Source organism: Cephus cinctus, unplaced genomic scaffold (genome assembly GCF_000341935.2).
Source record: "Cephus cinctus unplaced genomic scaffold, Ccin1 Ccin1_scaffold0468, whole genome shotgun sequence".
Lineage (NCBI taxonomy): Eukaryota > Metazoa > Arthropoda > Insecta > Hymenoptera > Cephidae > Cephus > Cephus cinctus.
Window position 1 is genome coordinate 40,599 of NW_014333144.1, and position 21,651 is coordinate 62,249.

The 21,651-nt window shown below is 39.0% G+C and overlaps 1 protein-coding gene and 1 long non-coding RNA gene across 3 annotated transcripts in view; one reads left to right on the plus strand and one right to left on the minus strand.

Moving 5' to 3' along the window:
* Positions 1-1,460: 1,460 nt before the first annotated feature.
* LOC112493610 (membrane-bound alkaline phosphatase-like) overlaps positions 1,461-21,651 on the minus strand; it is a 39,371-nt gene continuing 19,180 nt past the window's right edge. Inside the window, exons 1-4 of one of the 2 annotated variants that reach the window (XM_025085363.1) lie at positions 15,585-15,810; positions 3,072-3,292; positions 1,944-2,967; positions 1,461-1,827 (exon numbers count right to left, since the gene is read on the minus strand). In XM_025085363.1, the coding sequence (XP_024941131.1) occupies positions 1,640-1,827; positions 1,944-2,967; positions 3,072-3,292; positions 15,585-15,693 (1,542 nt within the window). In that variant the 5' untranslated portion in view covers positions 15,694-15,810 and the 3' untranslated portion in view covers positions 1,461-1,639. Of the gene's footprint in view, positions 1,828-1,943; positions 2,968-3,071; positions 3,293-15,584; positions 15,811-21,651 lie in introns of those variants that run through there. The other variant, XM_025085364.1, reaches the window with a different exon arrangement.
* LOC112494404 lies at positions 14,625-17,221 on the plus strand. The gene is made up of 4 exons (XR_003059791.1): positions 14,625-15,354; positions 15,436-15,457; positions 15,806-15,950; positions 17,122-17,221. It is a non-coding gene; the product is annotated as an uncharacterized LOC112494404 (long non-coding RNA).

Genomic DNA, 21,651 nt, shown 5'->3' on the forward strand with positions numbered 1-21,651 from the left:
GTAAATGTTGCTTTTCGCTGTGTGCAATTACGTTTTGAAACAGAGAACTCAATTTTTCTCTATTTTTTTGATCACTTATACCTTTGTTATTTATGTAATTTTCAATGAATATAGAAAAATTAGCGCCACTGTTTTATTCTCTATTTTGTCCTTAATACACTGCTTTTTGAATTATGTAAATGTTGCTTTTCGTTTGGTTTTTATGAGCCTTTTCCAAAATCCTAATAAAATCGTAAAATTCGGCCGGTTAACTTCGCATAAGCACCTGTTTTTCGCCCGGCACTAAAAGGGTTAAATAGGCTTACGATTTGAGTCTCAATTGACTCTCTTCCATGGAAAAAGATTCAACGAGAATTAGTACAACTGCAGGGTGCAATATGGGAATAGTGTTATAAAATGGTTCCCATCAGTAAGATTCCTAAGCATGTGCCTTGATTACAGCCTATGCTGGAAGATACATATCAACAAACTCGTCGACAAAATCAAGAAGGCGACCAGAATCCTCAAGGCCATATCGTGAATCAAATTTTGTGTACATCCAGATTTGCTATTAACTGTGTGCAGAGGATTAATAAGGCCTACTTTAGATTAGGGTTGAGCTCTTTATGGGAATGTTCAATACGCCGCATTGCGAATTACATTGGGTTTGATTAAATTATTTTGAAAGTTAGAGATATTGCCCGACAGTAAGCGTCCTATTATTCTTCTTAAGGCAGAGAGTCCCGGAATCACGGATTAAGTTAGTCAGAGCTGTCAAAAGTACGAGGATTGGCGGTTTCTCTTTATGTATAGAGTTTATCTTTCTTTTCCACTTAAACGCTGTCGAACTGTATAACAAGGAATAAAATCAAGTCTGTTGCAAATATAACGAGAATAAAGAGACGCGGTGGGTGGGGATCGGATGCAGTAGCAGGATACATTTCAGAATCAGCCGGCAACAAAAGGAAAATCGGAAAAATGATTGCCTCGTCGATAGAATTAAAACCGATAGAGATAAATACGCGGATCAATCAGGCCAAGCAGTAAAGAACAGAAAAGTGAAAACGTCCATATCGTTTGAAGCAATAGTAAAATAAACGAAAAACTTCCGTTGGCTATTACTCTCAGCAATTGCACTAATTGTGTTGTGTTTTGTTTTATACAACCATTGTATTTTTTCGGTTTTCTTTTTTATTTAAACTTGAAAGAAAATTGGATTTTAATTATATTTACTAAAGATTTGCGCCAAAGAATTATAAAAAATCGTTTTATAAAAATAATGTAATAATTGTTGCATGCATTAAATAAAGAAGTTAAAACAAATTAATGTATGTATTTTATGTCGGTTAAGTTTTATTTATACAACGAAAATTTCATTTTTGTTCAATAGGAGGGGGGGGGGATAAATCTAGACGCAACATACATCGGAAAGCCATGATTTTAATAACAATTCTGGTCACAAAAGACTCAAAACTAAAACATATATTTTAAAAAAATTTATTTATTTTTCCGCGACATATATGCGGTATATGTCACATATGTTGTCACATATATGGCACATTGAATTTATTTCATTTCATTCGGGAAAGAGCATCGAAAACGGAGATTAAATGCGTTCGGTACAGTCGGATTTTCGTAATGGTGATAATTTGTCAGGTTTCTAGGTACAGGCGGTGACTCCGTGTCCAATACAAGATGCATAAGCCATGAAGTGAGGAATGGTGTGTTGCTCGAGAGTGCCGGAGAATAGATGCGACCAAGGTCCACTTGCAAAAATACCTACATCCTCCCCGCCGTGTGTTTCCGAATCACGTGGAACCGTTGAAGGGTATCGATAATAAATATCGGCTGCGAATTAAACGAATGCAGATTATATATAATAATTAAGGGCATATTCTATTATGGCATTACAGTGTAATAGTGGCGATATACATATAATGAAGGGTAACCAAAATAAAACTTACTCATGTCATCGTCGGAGACGTCGTAGCGCGTACCATTATTGGTTGGTTTTTTATATCCCAGACCATTAGCGTAATTGAGAGTAGTATACGGTAGGAAGTCTATATCACTGGTCTCAGCAATACTGAATATATCGTTGCCACGTAAAGGATATCCGGCAACGGACATAGTATGTGCGTGATCTGATGTTACTACTATTAATGTATCATCCTCAGACGTAAGCTCACGAGCCGTTTGAACGGCTTTAGCCAGTTCGAGAGTTTCATCAAGAGCAAGATGCGCCCAGGTATCGTGATGCGCGTGATCGATACGTCCACCCTCGATAAAGAGGAAGTAACCCTTATTATTCTTGCGAAGTATCTTAATGGCAGCTTCCGTCATTTCCGATATTGTTGGCTCTGTGGAAGCTGGTCCTTCCATATGATAAGTGCAGTGGCTTGCCTCAAATAATCCCAACAAGTAATCATAGTTTTCAGGATTGGCAATCACCTGCTGCAAAGACTTTCTATTCCAGACGTATTTATAATTTTTACCACGATCTGCTTTTTCCTGTTTCCACAGCTCGATTAGATCGACACCGTCTCCTCTTTTGCCCGAAGTACCTTCGTCGTCTACCGTATCTTTCGGAAGGAATTCCCGTCGTCCTCCTCCGAGTATTACGTTGAAGTCTTTGCCAGGATACTTCGTAATCAGTTGCGTCGCAATGTCCTTACATACAGTGGAATTATAACCTGCCTTGACAACCTTCTGATCACTTTCCCAGTCCCTGTCAGCTATATGAGCGTAGGTTCCTCCGGGTGACGCGTGGGTCACCCTAGTAGTGGTAACAATACCTGCAGATTTACCAACATCTTGAGCCCAAGCAGCTATCGAACTGACATGGTTACTCTCGTCTAGTTGACCTTCGCAGACCGAGCGCGTCACCTTCGCATTTACACCCATAGTACCTTCGTTAGCTTTGATGCCGCACAAATAGGCAGTAGCGGTACATGCTGAGTCGGGTACTTGGCGATCGACGCAGTATGTCTAAAAAGCAAATTGTATTCTTATTTTGTTCGACCCTTGTGTGACATGATAGATAGTTACAAATATTCAAATCCATTTTTACTGGCAGTTGATCTATAACATACTTTTGAAAAGCCAGTGTGCGGAAAATTTTCCCAATAAAGTTTACTCTCTTCACCAGTCTTTCCATGGAGTTGTCCTAAGTAAGTACGCGCTGCCATTAACGTGGGAATCGACATACCATCTCCGAGAAACATGATTATATTTTTGGCCACGTTTTTATTTTGGGATACTTTAAGTTGTTTCTTCAAAGCTTCCTGCGCATTTTGCTTCCAGTAAGAAGTTTCTGTAAATTTATACAATAAAAATTAATTGTGAGTTTACCACACCATAACAAGATAATCGACAAAGACGATAATGAGAATAATGCTATTACAATATTTATTCTGAATATTACTAAGATTTATGAAATATAGTATATCCATTTCATTGGATAGCCTGAAACTGGACAATCCATCGAGGAGGTATTTGTAAGAAGGGCTTCGTGGAACGTAATACGAGTACATGGTTACTCGGCAGTAAATTAAAGGATCTTTCTGTTCTATAGCTCACTACAACCGATTCTATCAATAAGAAATTTGAATACCTATTGTAATGGTGTGCTTTAAATAGCTTACAATCCCAGGTGTCCTGCTCCGGTTTTGATGAAACTCAAATATGTTATACAGAACGAAAAACTAGGCAACACGAATTTTTTTATCAACGGAAAAACGGTTTTAAGGAGTGAAATGAACCTCTAAAGTCGGGCTCTCTCAGTGCGATTTTTGCAGTTTCGCATATTTACAATTCGGATATTTAAATGAAACCAATAAGAGGTTAATTCTTATAACAAATAATGAAAAATGCATTAATACTCATGGTTTCCGGATGGAAGTCGTGTCCGTTCATCTTTGTGCCAACGTTTCGCAAACATTTCAATCTGCATCATCAAAGTTAAGAGTCTCCAATACTGAAGCTCCCCGTTGTCAGGAAGGCTTAATATACCTTGTAACGTGAAAAATAGATCAACCTCTCAGTACTCCTGTACTGAGAGCGCATTCGTTTCAAGTAAACAGTAAAGACGCGTGGCCAGGGTCAACAATAGCCGGTAGATGAAAAACAGCTCCCGAAAGTTAATCCGCGGAAAATAATAGAAATAAAATCCGATAGAGGATTAGCGCTTCTCGCTAATCAATCTAGCATTTTAATTAACTAAATAATGCATTTTAAATCAATTTCAATATTCTTCAGAATTCAAAAAGTACAGCAACGTGAGTAATAACAAAGTAAGCGTGACTTAAATCCGAAAGGATAACGCATATTAAAATCGTATAAAGTGTTTGAGCTCGATTTATATCCTTTGGGATAGAGCATACCAATTACATAAAATCATTGTTCATAATTTTGTCGGCGGTTACAGCATATTAGCGCTCGCTATTCCGCCGAGCCCGCCGTGTAGAGAAATATTGTCAAAATTCGGAGCAGAGCACCACGATCTACCTCAGAAACTTCAGTTGACGCCATATTGATTTCGATTTATTATCCTCGCGATGATTAGTCAATTCGCACGCAGTGCCATAGCTAATAGATAGACAGAGCGCCACTAAGGCTACCGTACTAACGCAGGCGCATCCTTTATTTCTCAAAGGCAGGTCCGAGAGAAATAGAAATAAACAAACAAATATAGGCCGTTTCCTTGACAATCCTTTCCTGCAATACCGACGTTCATATTAGGCGATTGTAATTGACGCACATTGAAAACTGTTGTACCTGTAACTGATAATTTAATAAATATTTGTTATTTTATTTTACCATTTAATCCTGTGTCGCCTAAGTTCTTAAAGATTCCAGCCCCGACCACTTACCTATATCCCATTTCGTACACTCATAAAAAGCGAACGAAATTCCACTATCGACAAACGTTACAACCTATGATTGCTCATGCGGATCAGTGAATCAGCCAATCACAATTTGTTTAGATAATCAGCTGATTTGTTGAAAGTTGCCAAATTTGTATAACAAAAAACTGTCGAACGGATTTTAATGAAACCAATTGCATTTGGAAGAGTTAAAAAGTAGAAGATACGTGTCTTTGCGTTTTTCGAAAAGAACCTCCTTTAAGGGATGAACCACTCCTAACAGGTGCAACTAATTTTTCATTAAAACGGCATTACATTGCTTGAACTTGCTTTTTCCATCAATTCAAAACTATTTTCATTTGTCAGTTGAGAAGCTTAATCGTTTCAATAACGTCCGGTTGCATGTGTTACAGAATACGATACAAAATGCAATATTTCAATTTTCACTTGGGGGAGTAACTATTCTTGAACGCATTTTATCACGTTTATATAAAAATACTTAACTATCGCGAACGAAATTCATTAAAAATATGTTATCATTGACCGATATGATTGTAACTGATGGAAGTTGGCGTGTTATCGCTTTATTATCTCAAAATAAACTTCAGCATGGCTTCCAGGAAACTTAACCCTTTTAGTGCCGGGCGAAAAACCGGTGCCTATGCGAGAATAACCGGACGAATTTGCAAATGTAGCGAATGACGATATATCGTTGTCCGGCACTAAAAGGGTTAAGACAGACAGGTCGCGGTCAATACTTATCCCTGTATACGCGCGCTCCCCCCATTGGGGGGATGGTCACCCGTCTGTTGTCGCCCCCGAGCCACTCTGTAAAATGCTTATGCGTAAAATTTTAACACCTATATCTAATCTCTAATAAACGCATTTTCTAAACATAAACGTAAATCGTAACAACTGAATCGCAATTTCTTTATATAAATGAAACTCTTTTTTTCTATCCGTTACAATGATATCGGCGTGTTATTAGTCATCGTAAGTTGAATATGGTAGCATTATATCAGAGAATTACAGGAAACGGATGAACATATTTGTACGATTACATGTTATCCGGCAAACGACGTGAATCTGCGTTGCAGTTGACGCATACAGAGTTAGTCAGTAGAAACGCACCAGCAGAAGTTGGCCGCAAGTGGCCGACACGGCAGTGTGCCCTCTTCAAAAAATGACACGTGACTGTGACCGATTCCCATAAGCGCAAACTGACAGTTCGCATAGCAATAAGGTTTTTGAAATATTTCAATAGTTAGGTTACTGAAATAATTAATTAATATTGTAATGACAAAATGTAATATCAGTTAAGATTTATTTTCACAACACAGTATTTCACAACATTTTGGCCGGTCTCGCTAAAGTAACTGTCCCGCACCTAGTATCGAAATGTAAAGCTTAGGTAAGCACTTTTGTCTAAGAGGCGAAATCTTTTCTATCTTGGCTTCCGTGAATTGCCCCGTTGAGATCTGTTTCGTTTATTACTCTCGATTTTGGCCTAGGAGATGTTCGCGTTTCGCCAGCCAGGAAAAGATTCCGTGCCTTCCGTTATTAATTTCTGTATTTTCGAAATGTATTATTGAGTTTACAATAATGCCTCCGTGACCCTGGAAAACTGTTGAACGAATCCGTGTTCCACGCGTCTCGTGAGTTAACGTATTGTCTTTTCGTTAATCTACGTTATATATTTTTCGTTTTCGCGTTCTCTCGAATCTTGTGTAGCTTTTGTAGTAATTATCTTTTCTATTGCGAATATTGTTAACGTGTCCCGTAGAGGACCTTGTCTCGCGTGATTTTTTCTTTTGCGTTTACTTTGTTTCATGTGTCCCGAAGAGGACCTTGTCTCGGGTGATATTTATTTTCATTCTCGAAATTGTTAAATTGTTAATTTTATTTTATTTGAAGTCCCTGAATAAAATGGCCAATGTGCACTGTTCTCTGTTACTGAATTTCATGGGTTCTCAATCTGATTTCTTCTCATTACCTTTTCCTCTATGTCTCCTTTCTTTAACATCAGCGTCGATGCCAGCCCCTCTACCATACCTTTTCGTTCGTTCCTGCTAGTCGGATCTCTTTTCATATTTTCCGGGTAGTTCCTTTCGGTATCGTGACGCAACGATGAGTCTGGCGCCCATCCGGCATTTCACTAACAATAAGTATAGTTTGTTTCGTATTGCGTAGTATTCGTATTCGGAAAGAGTATCGAGTCAATTGTAAGCGAAAGATCCTATCGCGCCTTAGAGTATACAGGAGGGTGAGTCGTTTAACTTGGCACAATCCAATATCTCCGAAAGAAAGGATTTTACGAAAAAATTTGTTCGAACAAATTTCGTTTGGTTTCGAGTGGGCAAAAAAATGCTGTGCCGTTATTTTGTATTTACGGCGGTTTTCAAGGTCTTCCCAAGGTTAACTTTGTTTTTTAAATAGAAACCTATATTTTTTATTGCAGACTGTTATCCTATATAAAAAGTCAATTAACTTTTGTCTGAAACATTTTTTAATATGACCAGTATTTTCGATGTTATTTCAACATCAAGCGTAGACCCCGGGATTGTTAGTAATGTAGATATGAAAATCGGAAGAGAACAAAAAAGTGAATTAATGTTCTTTTCTTGCGTAAGTAACCTATTTATTGTTAATATTGCCAAATAATATTATAAGTGTTTAAAAAACCGTCGCGATTAAAAAAAAACGACACAGCATTTTCTTTCCCCCTCGAAACCAAACAAAATTTGTTCGAACATTTTTTCGTAAAATGATTCCTTTCTGATATATTCATTTGTGCCGAGTTAAACGACTCACCCTGTATATCTTATCTTTTTCATTCGTTACAATACATATACATAGGTATATTGAGACGTTTCATGATTTTCGAGGGTTAGGGATCACGAGACTTTTTAAAAGGATTTATGCACTGGCAGGCGTCTTTGCAAGGAAGATAACACTTGAGTTTTAAAATTAAATGATTGCGCTATATTGTCCTATAATTTTACTCTTATGATTGTGTACAGTTATATTATTGTACCGCAAGCGACTAGACGTGTTTTTGTTTATCTTTTCCCTATACTAGCTTCTAGGCGTGGGAAAGAGATAGCTGGAATTATAATACAACAGATTGCACAATGCGTCCGAAGACTATAGTCCAACTGAAGGTCGAGATGATAATGATTCAGGACGCATAGATGATCACAATGATCCCCGTTCGCTGAACCTATTACTTTTTGGAAGGTTTCGACTCAGACAACTACTAATCACAATGACGTTGGTTGCTGACTCGTTTTTAGGTGGATTTTTGGTCAATTTCTAAAGCGCCGACACAATGACTTTGCTGCAGGATATCTATAAGGATGGCCGGTTTCCTGATACAGGGATGAGACAGAATGTCCTCTGAGACTAGGAATTGCCAAGGATGGCTTCCCACAGTTTGCAGCACAATACTGTTCCCTGGTTTGTTTTGGAGTGCAGGATAAATTCCCTAACTATTCCTTCACAATTATACTTTCTAAATTTTTACTACTTCTTGTCGTCTTCCGGTTTACCCGAGTCTTAAGGAGGTTTGATAGTATCTTATATTAAAATTAATTTCCAACTTTTTAAAATGAAATTTGGCATACAGCATGAGAAATATGATACACGACTTGCATTGAAATTCGTATGAGATTCACCGTCTACGAATTGAGATATGTGAACTTGAAGTAGCGAGTTTTCAGGATCTTGTGCATTGCGTATATGACGCAAGATGGTATAAGGGTTAGGTTTCTAATTTTTTTACACGGAACTACCCACCTTCAGGCAATGAAAAAATTAACATCCGATACTTGAAAACGTGCCCAATAAGTTAGTATAATGATAATATGGGGTTATCGATGAAATAAATAAATAAATCGATGTAAAACTTCGGTTCGCGAACGGGACAGATCACTGCGCCGCGATCCAGAATTGACTTGGCAGCGTTGCACTAGAGAATATACATATATATACAGGGTGTTCGTTATGAAACGTACTGTAGTAAGACCGTTGCATTCCTTGTCAAATTCTAAAGAAAACGTGTATTTTCATTTTTTATTTCATATATCAAAATTTCGAGATAATCAAGGTTGAAGTTGCAGTAATGCGACCAATCAGAACGTGTTTAAATGGAGCGTAGATGACGTCCAGAGTCAGCCCGCAAGGCCTGCTTACAGTAGGCCAATAACACTAAGAGTATCGTCTCTCGTATCTTACTCAACTACTTGCAGATAAACAGAGACACAACGACGATACTCTTAGTGTTACTGGCCTAGTGCAAGCAGGTCTTGCGGGCTGGCTCGCGACGTCATCTACGCTCCGTTTAAACGCGTTCCGATTGGTCGCATTACTGCAACTTCAACCTTGATTATCTCGAAATTTTGATATATGAAATAAAAAATGAAAATACACGTATTCATTAGAATTTGAAAAGGAATGTAATAGTGTTACTACAGTGCGTTTCATAACGAACACCCTTTATATTCGGTGGATTGCATGACGCTCCACACCATTCGCAAAATTTTCTCACATTCACACGCGTACACGTTCTTGGGTGCGTGTCGAAAAGGCGAGTAGTATAAGTTGGGGAGTTCTGGATACAGATTCCTGCACCGACCTATACCGACACTCCAGAGCCTTCGAAGGTGGGTATCCGTGCTAAGTTACCGTCGTGAGCTCTACGATTTATGGAACTGACGTCATCAGGACACCTCGATTCCGGGAATTTTGCGTCATATTCCGGGAATCTTGCGCTCGATTCTAGGAATTACGCACGATCGAGAACCTTCTAGAACATTCTAGAACCTTCTAGAACATTCTGGAAGCTTCGACGGTTCGTGTCCGTGCTAAGTCGGGAAGGATCGCTCCCAGAGCCGGCGGTCCTCTCGCGCGACGTATTGAGACAGCCCCTTGCCCCCCACCCCGGAAAGCCATCCAGAAGCTTCGACGGACCCGTACACGTGCGTGCAGGTTTCGGACGTCAGCCCTCAGCCCGTTTGACCTCGAACGTTATCTCGCAGAATTGCGCAGCATCGCTGATGCAATCCTCCAGGAATTTTCCAGAACTTTTGTCCCTAACTTCATCGCGCAGGCTAGTGCGTAGCATCGGTGAATCAGAGAGAGATAGAGAGAGAGAGAGACGAGCGGCATACCCTTTGAGCGCAGTGCCGAAAAGCGGTTTCGGCGACTTTTGCGTCGAGGTTGATTCCAGGAAAAACGATACCCTTCCATGCAGGTTTCGGACGGCAGGCGATTCGACCTCCTCATCCCATTGAGAATCCCCCATCCCCCGATTCGTCAGCTTCGTCAACCCACTGAGAAGCTTCGTAAATTCCCCATCCCCCAGCTTCGTGCGAGAGCACCGGCGAGTTCAAAGTCATCTATGTATCGGTTGTTCGAATGCGCAATACAGAACGTTATCTCGCAGAGTCGTGCGTCGAGAATGCGGTGTAGGCGATTCGATTCCTAGAAATCTGCGAAACCTCCCATCCCCATTTTTTAACCCTTGATAGTTTCCTATAAAAGGAGGAGCTGAACGTACCTTCGTTAGTTTGTTGCAACAATTTGGCTGATACCGAATAAGAGGAGACAACGCGAGTTCGAGTACAGTTACTGTTAAGGAATGTCAGAGAAGTGAAACAGTTGATCGAAGCTAGAAAAGGTCGTAAAAATCTCCTAATAAATTTGAAGAAATTCGATATTAATTGAACGCAATGGACTTCTCGACAATTAACAAAGTGGCTCGTTTGGACTCATTTCTTCCAACGAAAAAGTTTGCGGAATTAGAGATTCAAAAGGAATACAAGATTAGTTGTATTCGGAAAATTGAAACAAAATACGGAACGAGAGTAATCGTCGCCATTGAAAACAGCTTCTCGACATTTCTACCAGCGAGGGTGTCTAAAGTCTTGAAAGACGATAACAATTTGTTCCAAAACATGGTGCGTGCTGTCGACGAAGATCGACTCCTCATGCGCTGTCTCGGTGGGCAGTATAATCAGATTGAATTTCAATGTTTGTAATCGTGCTCTTAATACTATGTATACGTGTTAAATAAATATATATATATACAACTTGTTATTATATCTTATGTCTTTATTCACAATCAAAAAATACATTCCAACAACAACCAATTCCTTAATAATTTAACGTTTTCCATCGAACATTGGAAATGGGAGGCATGATGATGCGAACAGCGAGTGAGTAAGTTCTTTCGCAGATTTTGCAGCGAAGGGCATCCCAGATCTCCCAGATCCGCGATGTGTTCGGTTCGTTCAATGAAAGCTCCCAACCAAACTTTCTTCTCCAATCCTTTTACATAGATCTTAGATGCATTTTGCAGAATAACTCGAAGAATGTTTCTAGCTTGATTGTAAGCAATGTCCCCAGCGCTCCAGGATATACCATGAAAATTGCGCTCCAACCATAAATTTATACTTTTGTATTTAGCCGGAAGATGCTTCCATGGACAAGGTGGTTGAAACAGGAACGTTGCAGGTTCGGAGAAATTGTTGTCGACTCCAATCACGGATAGCTCCTTCAGGACAAACTCGTTCGACGGTTTCTTGAAACGTTGTACGTCCACGATAAATTCCATTTTTATGAACTGCACAGGGGGGCTACGATTACAGCGTCTTTATACCAATTTCTTCACCCCACCACTGATCTAGCAAGTTACGGTCGAACCTCCTTAACAACGCGCGAGTCGAGGCGGAATCAGTATTTGAAAACAGAGTGATCTCCTATCGAGGAAGCCGCTGCCTATATCCTCGAAAGGAATACGTTATTTTTAGTGGGGATAACGATCTTTATTCTCCCAAAGTGTTAACGTCGCTCTTTGGATTTTATAATTTGATTTATTATTCGATGTGACTATTTGATTTGACTGATTGGACTAGCGGTTACTTCAAGGGCGGGATACAAGTCCCGCATGAAATGTCGTGCGGGAATGTTACGATTCCTGCACACTCTGAACTTATCAAGAATGGACCATTTTGTGCTTGTTTTTTGGTGCAAAAACTGTATACTTTCCATACAGCGTTGCAAAATAGTACATTATGATTGTCACGGTGAAGGCCATTCTACAATGCAAAGAAACACGGAACATATAAGCGATAAGATCTTCAATTATATATTTACCTAATTCCATTGGCTCCTCCAATCAAAAAGGTGAAAATCGTTTTTAAAATTGAGCGTTTACTAGGTCTCTACAATTTTGGTGACGCCTTGTCTGTGTGACGTGTCAAATGTCATTACCTGTCACCTGTCATGATCTGTCAATATATAAATATTTAAAAAAATGTGTATGCGTTTATTCTTACACATAAGTAAATCATTACCTTATTTTTAAAGTCACGATGTCTTTTATCGTAGAGAAATTTGATTTCTCTAACGATATTGATAATGACCTCGCCTATAGAGTTGGTAATGACAGGTGACAGGTAATGACATTTCACGCATAGAAATATTGGCGAAATATTACGTATTTCACGGAGCACAGAACGTGATGAGTAGCATCGAGCATGCCACGTTCCGTAATCTCCAACGGCTTGCGTTAAAAACACATAGTAACGATACTCAACGATACGCTTCCGTATCGTTGCTATGTCCAAGACGTCACCAAAATCGTAGAAACTTAGTAAACTCTCGGTTTTAAAAACGATTTTCTCCTTCTTGATTGGAGGATCCAATGGAATTAGGTAAATATACAATTGAATGTCTTATTGGTTATTTCTTCCGTGTTACGTGATCCGTTGCATTGTAAAATGGCCTTAAGCCCATTACAGTGCACGGAACGGGGCATGATCGATGCTACTCATCACGTTCCGTGCTCCGTAAAACACGTAATGACCCCACCAACCGCTTCCGTATTATTGCTATGTCCGAGACGTAGCCAAAATCGTAGAGATTTAGTAAAAGCTCGGTTTTAAAAACGATTTTCTCCTTCTTAATTGCAGGATCTAGTGGAATTTTGCAAATATACAATTGAATACTGCGCCGCTTACGTGTTCCGTGTCCCGTTGCATTGTAGAATGGCCTTTAAAAGTCCTATTTTCCTTTTCCTTTATTGGTGTCGCTGTGAGAAGTCGATAGGAGTTTTAGAATTTGAGGAGTTCTCTCAGATACTACTATGCACATCGACAGTGCGCTGTGTATTCCTATTTGGAGCTCTTGACGTATCTATCATCGAGAATTGGATAAGTTTTGACATATATATTGTAACGTTCCGCTCTTATACCCCCTGTCCTCTATCGCTTTTCCTTTCTAATCATCCAATTCTCGATGGTGGATACATCAAGAACCCCCCATAACACTGCACAGCGCACTGTGGATGTGCATAATAGTATCTGAGAAAACTTCTCAAATCCTAAAAAATAAAGAAAAGGAAAAACAGATTTTTTAAATTCCTAATATTACATAATTTCGCTCGCTCGCTCGCTTCGATGCTCGCTTGGCGTAAACCCGCTTTAACATTCCTGGAAACCAAACTCCAGTCGTGTGACTGGAATCAACACAAACAAGCTTTACCTGCCGGCACGCGCCAAATACGATAGAAAAACCAGTAAACCGGTAGTTGAAGAAGCCGCTAATTCAATGTGTCAAATCAAATGGTGAAATTAAATAATATATCAAATACCAAATCTAAAAAGCGACGTTAACACCATGGGAGAATAAAAATCGTTATCCCCAATAAAAATAACGTATTCCCCTCGAGAATATAAGCAACGACTTCCTCGACAGATTCGGCCTACTCGACTCGTTCGTTGTTAAAGTTCGTGTATACCAAAAGACGACACGAAGCAGTAACGATTTCGGAAGTATAATCATCAAGAATTGAGTAGGGAATCTATTCCACATTCCAGAGCGAACCAGTGAACAGTGTTGTACTGCAAACTATGGGAACTCATCCTTGGCAATTCCTGGTCTTGGAGAGCATTGTATCTCATCTCTGTATCAGGAAATCTGCTATCCATGTAGATCTTCTGTAGCAAAGTCATTATGCCGGAGCTATCAGAAATCGATCAAAAACACCAAGCCTCTCTCCTTAAAAAGCTCAGCTTCCAATATCATTGTGATCAGTAGCTGTCTAAGTTCCTCACAGTCCATACTAGGCTTAAGGAATCATTGTGATACCCCCTAGCCTCAGGAAGGACATCCCAAATACCTCTGCATCATTCTGCAGTGAAGTTATTGTAGTAGAACTGTCAGGATTGTAGATCCACCTCAATACAACCCACCTAAAAGGCTCAGCTCCCAATGTCATTGTGATTAGTAGCTGTCTGAGTCTAAACTATCATCAAGATAAGAGATTCGGCAATCGGGGGTCATTGCGATCATCTGTGAATTCTGAATCATTATCATCTCAATCATCAGCTGGCCTACAGTCACGGGACGCATGTGCAATTTGCTGTATTTTAGTTCCAGCTATCTCTTTCCCACTCCTAGAAGCTAGTATAGGGAAAAGATAATCAAATACACTTCTTGTGTCCTGCGGTACAATAAGAAAGACTGTACACAATTATAAGTGTACACATTTATAAAAAGTCTCGTGATTCCTAATCCTCTAAAATCGTAAAACGTCTCAATATTAATAACTTTGCTATTGTAGTTATAATTCGGTGGTAGGCAGTTAAATCTGGAAGCTTGTTTGATGATATTTCCTTTTCAATGTTGCAATTAGTTACAGCGATGTGCATAGTGTACAGTACGTGTTATGTTCCCTTCGGGATTGTCCTTTAACAGTTAATTGATATTGTATAACTGATCTAGTAAAATAGATCTATTGCCTAAGTAGTTTGGCTAGCTGTATATATGAAAAAGAAATACAGATAATATGACTATTTGAATGAAAAGATGATCAAGTTAATAAATTCGCTGAGTTACCTATCGTGCTTCAAAATTGACACGTGTGCCTTTTTCCGTGCTAAAGGCAAAAGGGAAGAGCTAAACGGTTGGAGGCTTAATTTGCACGATAAGTAACGAGGAGGGGTTAACTAACCCGTTTGTCCTGCAATATTATGGACATTTTTGGAATTATCTGGGATCTCAGTCGATAATCCATTACAGTATTCTTTTCTAGCGTCCCCAATTAGGATAATAGTCAATTATCTAATTCTATTACATCTATGAATATATACACCCATACTTCCTTCATACGCATTTATTCCTTCATCTATACATTTATACATTAAATTAATACAGAATAATACGAAGCGATCTTTGTTGATATATAGATATATATGTATATTGTGACGTGTTTTAGGTTATATTGACCCAGGGTCAAAATCTACCATCAAATTCAGTCGGAACACTATGGAACAAAATCCACTGTTAATTTATTATAAGTTTTTTAAGTAATTTGTAAGCATTTTTCGCCAACGCGTCAGCTGATCGTTGCGCTTCGTGTCATGGCGTCTGGGCCTGAGTCGTAATCCACACACACACATCAATTTGTTATTCTCTTTTCTTCAGGTATTCCAATTTCTAATGAAAGGTAACTGACTTTAGTTTGTTAAGTTCGTTGAAAGTCCATTATTAAACAATACATATTCATTTTTAATTCTCTTTTTTTCAGTTACTCCGATTTTTAAAGGAAGGTAAGTAACTTTAGTTTGTTAAGTTCATAAAAAATTCATTCATAAACAAATCAAAAGCAGTATCATATTCTCGATCATCGTCAATTCACAATAGCCATAGTAAGTATCAATAAGAATTTAAACTTACTTTCTCTGATAGTAACACTTGAAACAAGTAAATACTGCTTGTCATTCGTTCTCAACCTTGTTAAACTGCTATTGATAAGCAGATTTCCCCCAAGGACTTTCCCCCTCATTCCAATACCATTTTACGATTGTCAATGATAGATAATCCATTGTTTGATATATCCACAAAACAAAGAGAAATAAAACATAAAAACTGATTAAATTTTATTATATTTCATATAGATGCGCAAAAATACATACTGGTACATCACATCAGGAGGCTACCCTACTGAAGAAGAAGCACACTTTGCGAATAAATCAACTACGTTGACGGATCCATTGGCTGCGAATTAAATTGCTAAAACCATTTCCCCATTGTCACCAGGAGGTAATCTATTCTCTGAGATATCTGGAATACATACAAAAATAAAACATGGAAACCATAATTACATTTTCTCCATATACAGGGTGTTCCGAAATTACCTGGCCCAGTGGATATGGCGGTGTTCGGGAGGCTTCACTGATCACGAAAATGACCTACGAACTCTGAGTTTCTTCCCTCGCTTTTGTTTCTCGGTGGCTTCGAGCGACGTCAGCCGAAGACATGCCTATTCGATGTCACTCACTGAGAACAGAAGTTCTCAGTTGAACAGTCAAGCACTAACTCAAAACTGCAATGTTCTATGATAATGCCATTTGACTTACACAGATAATCTCTGTGACGTTTTACGTAGATTAACCTGATCTCGGTTTGCTTCCATTGATCTCCAGCGATTCTTGCTACATCCGATGGAGGATTATACATGCTTCACCTTCAGATAGACAAAAACTGATTCGGTCACAGCAGCAGAAATTTTAATTTTTTTCCGGCTGCGAGGAGTTATTCAACTTTCACGTGTAATTCAACGGGAGATAGATTTCGGATTTACTTACTGTGAGAGATCTGTGTTATATCTTACAAGGAATATAAACTCTTAAGGAATATGATTTATAAATATGAAAAGTCGTCAATTGCATTTGCATTTTATTGCGATTCGTCAACGAGATGTAGCACGAATCGCTGCAGATCAATGAAAGAAAGGCGAGATCAGAATAACCTACGTAAGATGTCACAGACATATCTGTGTAAGTCAAATGGCATTATCATAGGACATTGCAGTTTTCAGTTAATGCTTGACTTTTCAACTGAGAACCTCTGTTCTCAGCGAGTGACATCCGATAGGCATGTTTTCGACTGACGTCATCCTGCCCGATGCCACAGAGACACAAAAGCGAGGGAAGAAAACTCAGAGTTTGCAGGTGCCTACGTTTCTCTTGACGTCTCGCTCTGATTGGTCAACTTTGACCTGCTCCCATTTAAAAACTATGACCTTCTGGATAAAAAGGTCATTTTCGTGATCAGTGAAGCCTCCCGGTCACCGCCATACCCACCGGGTCAGGTTATTTCGGAACACCCTGTATACAAAAATACAAACCGTCTACATCAGAAGACTCCTCTACTGAAAGTGCAAGACATTGTACTTTATCCGATACTTCTAAATCATGTTTTGTGACCTCAGCATCCCCAATCGATGACAGAGGAGCTAAATATTCAACCAATGAAATCCTGACAGTCCTAGCGTAAGTGTCGATTGGGCTTGTAAGACTTAGAGCATCCAGAAACTTCATTATCGAGTCAACAGCCCTCTTGTCGTCCAGGTTTTCATCAAACCTTGTTGGTACAGGAAGTTCACTAAATTGTGGATACTTATAGGGAGTTTGCAATATAGAAAAATATTATTGTATTTGGAGCTCTCTTACATCGTACATAAAATTTGTCAATAAACTTACTTTTGCAATGATCTTTAATTTATCATTCGAATTATATTTTATCCACTCGGGACAAATGTATCGGTCTTCAAAATGTTTTTCGCATATGACGTGCATAGCCCGCAGATTCACATTACCAGGAATGGCTGCTTCCCATGTTTTGAGCTGCTTTACGTCCTTTGGCACACGCAATACGGAACGTTTCGTTTTTTCACTCTTGTAGCCCTTTCCTTCCTTTCCTTTCTTCCTTTCTTTATGACTGTATCCCCAATGGAGGACATGTGCCAGTACTCTTGTAGCCCGTTCTACACTTCGGTACAGCACACGGCTTCGTCATGATAAGAAAGAAAATTTAGAGGTTGTGTTCGCAACATTACTCTACCGCAGCGCTAACTAGTCGCTGCGTCGGGAAACAAAAAATGTTAGCGTAAGCTTTCATCCCCCATCACGCGAAATTGGAAAAGTATCAAGACCTGTATGTAAGATCGTGCTCGTGACAAATATTAAGGGAAATCTGAATTCTATCGAATTTTCTCCAACTTTCTAGAACATTTTATGGATTTCTATTGATTTTTCTAGATTTTTCCAAATTGTTTTGGATCTTTCTAGATTTCTCTGAAACCTTCCAAAATTTTTTGGAGCATTCTATGGAATTCTATTGAATTTTCTGGAACTTTCTAGACAGCGAAAAAATGAATCAAATGAAAAGAGAGAAGTACGTTTAGCTTCACAACAGGAGAAACGCTGTATGAAAAAAACAGAATTTTCCCAATATCCTGAAATATTCTGAAAGGATATCCATTCCAAAACATAAACTTGTTCGATGGGGGATGGTATGCTACCACACCATTTAACCCTCATGGGGCTCCAGCGGTTGGTGTGGAGTTGAAGCTACGCGCACAAATACACTACACTTTCTTTTATTATATGTATATATACTATATTGATTTCTGGGGACTGTCGGTAAATGATCATTACAATTTCGAAAATCTGATGTAACGACTATTAAATATTTTTTGATTGTGTATCGAATGGGTGTAATATTATTGTCCATTTAATTTCCGTTCGCAATTTTAAAAAATTATCTTTGTCATTTTAAATGATATCAAAAAAATATAAATGCTAAAGTTGTGGAGCAAGAAAAAATAATAAAGACGAAAAAAATTCGTACGGATAGCATACGTGATAAAGGAGATATTTGCGTTTGAAATTTTGTCATTTTTTGACAGAATTAGGTATTGGCAAAACGTCTTAGCTTCGTGCAACAGCTACACACCAAACTCATGATTTGCAATTGTTATGACGTAAGCGTTCAGTCAGACGCAAATCCGTACACGGTGGCTAAAACATATTGCAATGCTATTTTGTATTACAAGTTGGAACTTTTTCCGTATTTCTGGATGTAGATTTTGGAGTATTCGTGTTCCTCGCCGTAGATTTTGGTGTCTTCGTGTTCCTGGAGGCATGTTTTTGAGTCAACATCCAGAATCAACAAGAGACTCTAACTTCGCCACCGGAAGTTGCAAAGGGAAGCAAATTGGTGTGAATGTTATCCGGGCGAAATAAGACGATACGTATCTTCGTATTTCTCTGCTAGTCCTTTTTTTCAATTTGACGTATTTTTTTACAAAATCTATCGTCGACAAGTGTTCTCTAATTCTGCCACCGGAAGTCATAAACGGCTGCAATATCGTCCATCATACACACTTCCACGCTGGAATACAGACCACTTTGTATGCGTTACGACGGCGATATTGGTTACTGGATGCACGCAAAACAATCCGTAAGATTCTTCGAACATGTGTTACATGCTCTAAACTCTAATCATCGTCAAACGCCTACCTGATGGGCCATTCACCAGCTGCACGAGTAACTCAGGCTCAAACATTTAGCAGAGTCGGAATCGACTACTGCGGACCATTCTTCGTTAAAAAAAAAGCGACACAGAAATCCAAACCGAGTCAAGGTTTATGTTACCGTCTTTGTGTGCCTAGCAGTCAAAGCAGTACATCTCGAGGTAGTTAGCAGCCTCTCAACGCACGCATTCCTGGCAGCGTTATGCAGATTTTTTCCCCGACGTGGGATCTGTTTTGACATCTACTCTAACAATGGTATTAACTTCGTCAGAGCCAATAATGATATCAAGGAACTGTACTCGTTATTGAAGGACAAGCAGCACCGACAAAGGATGACCGTTTTTGCAACTCGCGCAGGTGTCACGTGGCACTTTATCTCAGCAACGGCGCCTAATTCCAATCATCACCTTCGCAGGGTAATTGGAACGAACTTCTTTACTTACGAGGATTTTAATACGTTCATAATAGAAATAGAACTCATTCTGAATTCACGTCCTTTAACTCCCTTCTCCTTTGACCCTAACGACCTTCTTGTATTGACACCTGGGCATTTCATCATTGGCGATTCATTAACGAGCTTGCCAGAACAAAATCTCAGAGACACTCCGATGAATTGTTTCTCGAACTAGCAATATCTTCACCAAGTCCATTAACATTTTTGGTTACGTTGGTATCGTGAATACATCAACGAAGTGACAATTCGTTACAAATGGACCACAGGACAACCAACCATCAAGGAAGGGACCACAGTGGTGTTTAAAACGAATAACTTGGGGCGGCCGTAGCCCAGTGGTTAGGGTAGCGGATTCAGGACCGAAAGGTTCGGGGTTCGCGCCCAGCTTCCAGCGGCATTCACCAATGGGTTTTCATATGAAAACTTGAGTGCTTATTTATACGGATTTCGCCCAACACTGTTCGGATTCGGTGTATAAACTTTGTAGGTCCTCACGCTGAGTTGAATAAGGCGCGTCTCGCAAGGTACATCGCCATCTATTGTTGAACTTCCAAATTTGATTATTGGGACCAGTTACTGGCATATGTCCCCTATCGGGGATGCAGCTATAAGGAAAGGGAGGAAAGGAAATGAATAACTTACCGCCATTGCAATGGGTCACGGATAGAGTGATCAAGCTTCACCGAGGGGCTAACAGAATCATCCGGGTTGTGGCTGTCAAAAAAGCCCACAGCACATTCGACCACAGTGTTAAAAAGGATGCATCCTTGCCGATCCCAGCAGACAACGAACAGTCCGCGTTGTCAGCTGTCGAGGTTTCCAATGACAAGCAGTGAATTCAGTGAATTGTGAGCTATAAACTTATTGACCACTGAACTTTAGAGATTATATCGCGTAAGAAATTCGTAGCTGAAGTTTCGCTATACCCACTTACAAGGAAGGTCACCTTACTGTACCCCCGCAACCTGGGTTGAAAAAATGATATTTTGTAGTTCACATCAAAGTATAAATCCTCACACAAAATGGGGTGCTCACTTGCATATTTAAGGGATGAAATTAATTCCTGAAAATCGGTGGTTTTTTCGTTTTTCGCTGATATCTTCGAACCTAAAATAGATACGGCAAAAGTTTAAATAGCAAAGTTATTCATTTTTCAGTGCTCTGCAATAATATTTAGTTGAAAATTATATAGAAATTGTTTATTAATTTTATTTTCATAAAAAACGGGTTTTTTTATACATTTTCCTCTATTTTGTCATAATAAACTTAATTGTTTCGACTCAAAATTGAATGATTTTTCAATTTTCCATTCTATATAAAACTTTATTTAATATACATGTCTTCGTTTTATTTACTAGAAGCCTTTAATTCATGTATTAGAGCTATTAAGATGTCTAGTACTCATGAAAGCAGAAGGAAAAAGCAGGCCATACACTTATCAGTTTCTTCACTTTCATATTATGGAATATATTTATTACAATAATGATACTCTTCAAAGAAGTGGTTGTGACACAAAGGTTTTTTGCACCACGAACATGTTATAACAGCTAAATCACCACAAATGTGACATCGTGGTTCCGAATTATCTCCAAAACCAAACGTCACCGGATTAATGAACTCAGGGGGTGCTTTTTCTGTGTAGCCACTTTTGTACCATGCATATTTAAACATATTAATATAACGTGGGGAAGAAAGTTGATTGTGAACAAGTGACTGCAGTTTAATGATGTTATTTCTTAAATGCAGATTTACATTGTTACCGGAAAGAATTACTACATCTGAAAAATGCCTAACAAAATTTTTCCATATTCGAAAACCAAACACATCTAACGGATGTATTTGTCCTGTTGTTCCTTTTGGAATAATTTCTAATACAATTTTTTTGTTAGGAGGAGTTACTATATTAAGAACTCGGTCGAGTCTCGCGCCAAGTACAGGCAACCGGCTGTACAGGGCGCAGCGCGCCGAGA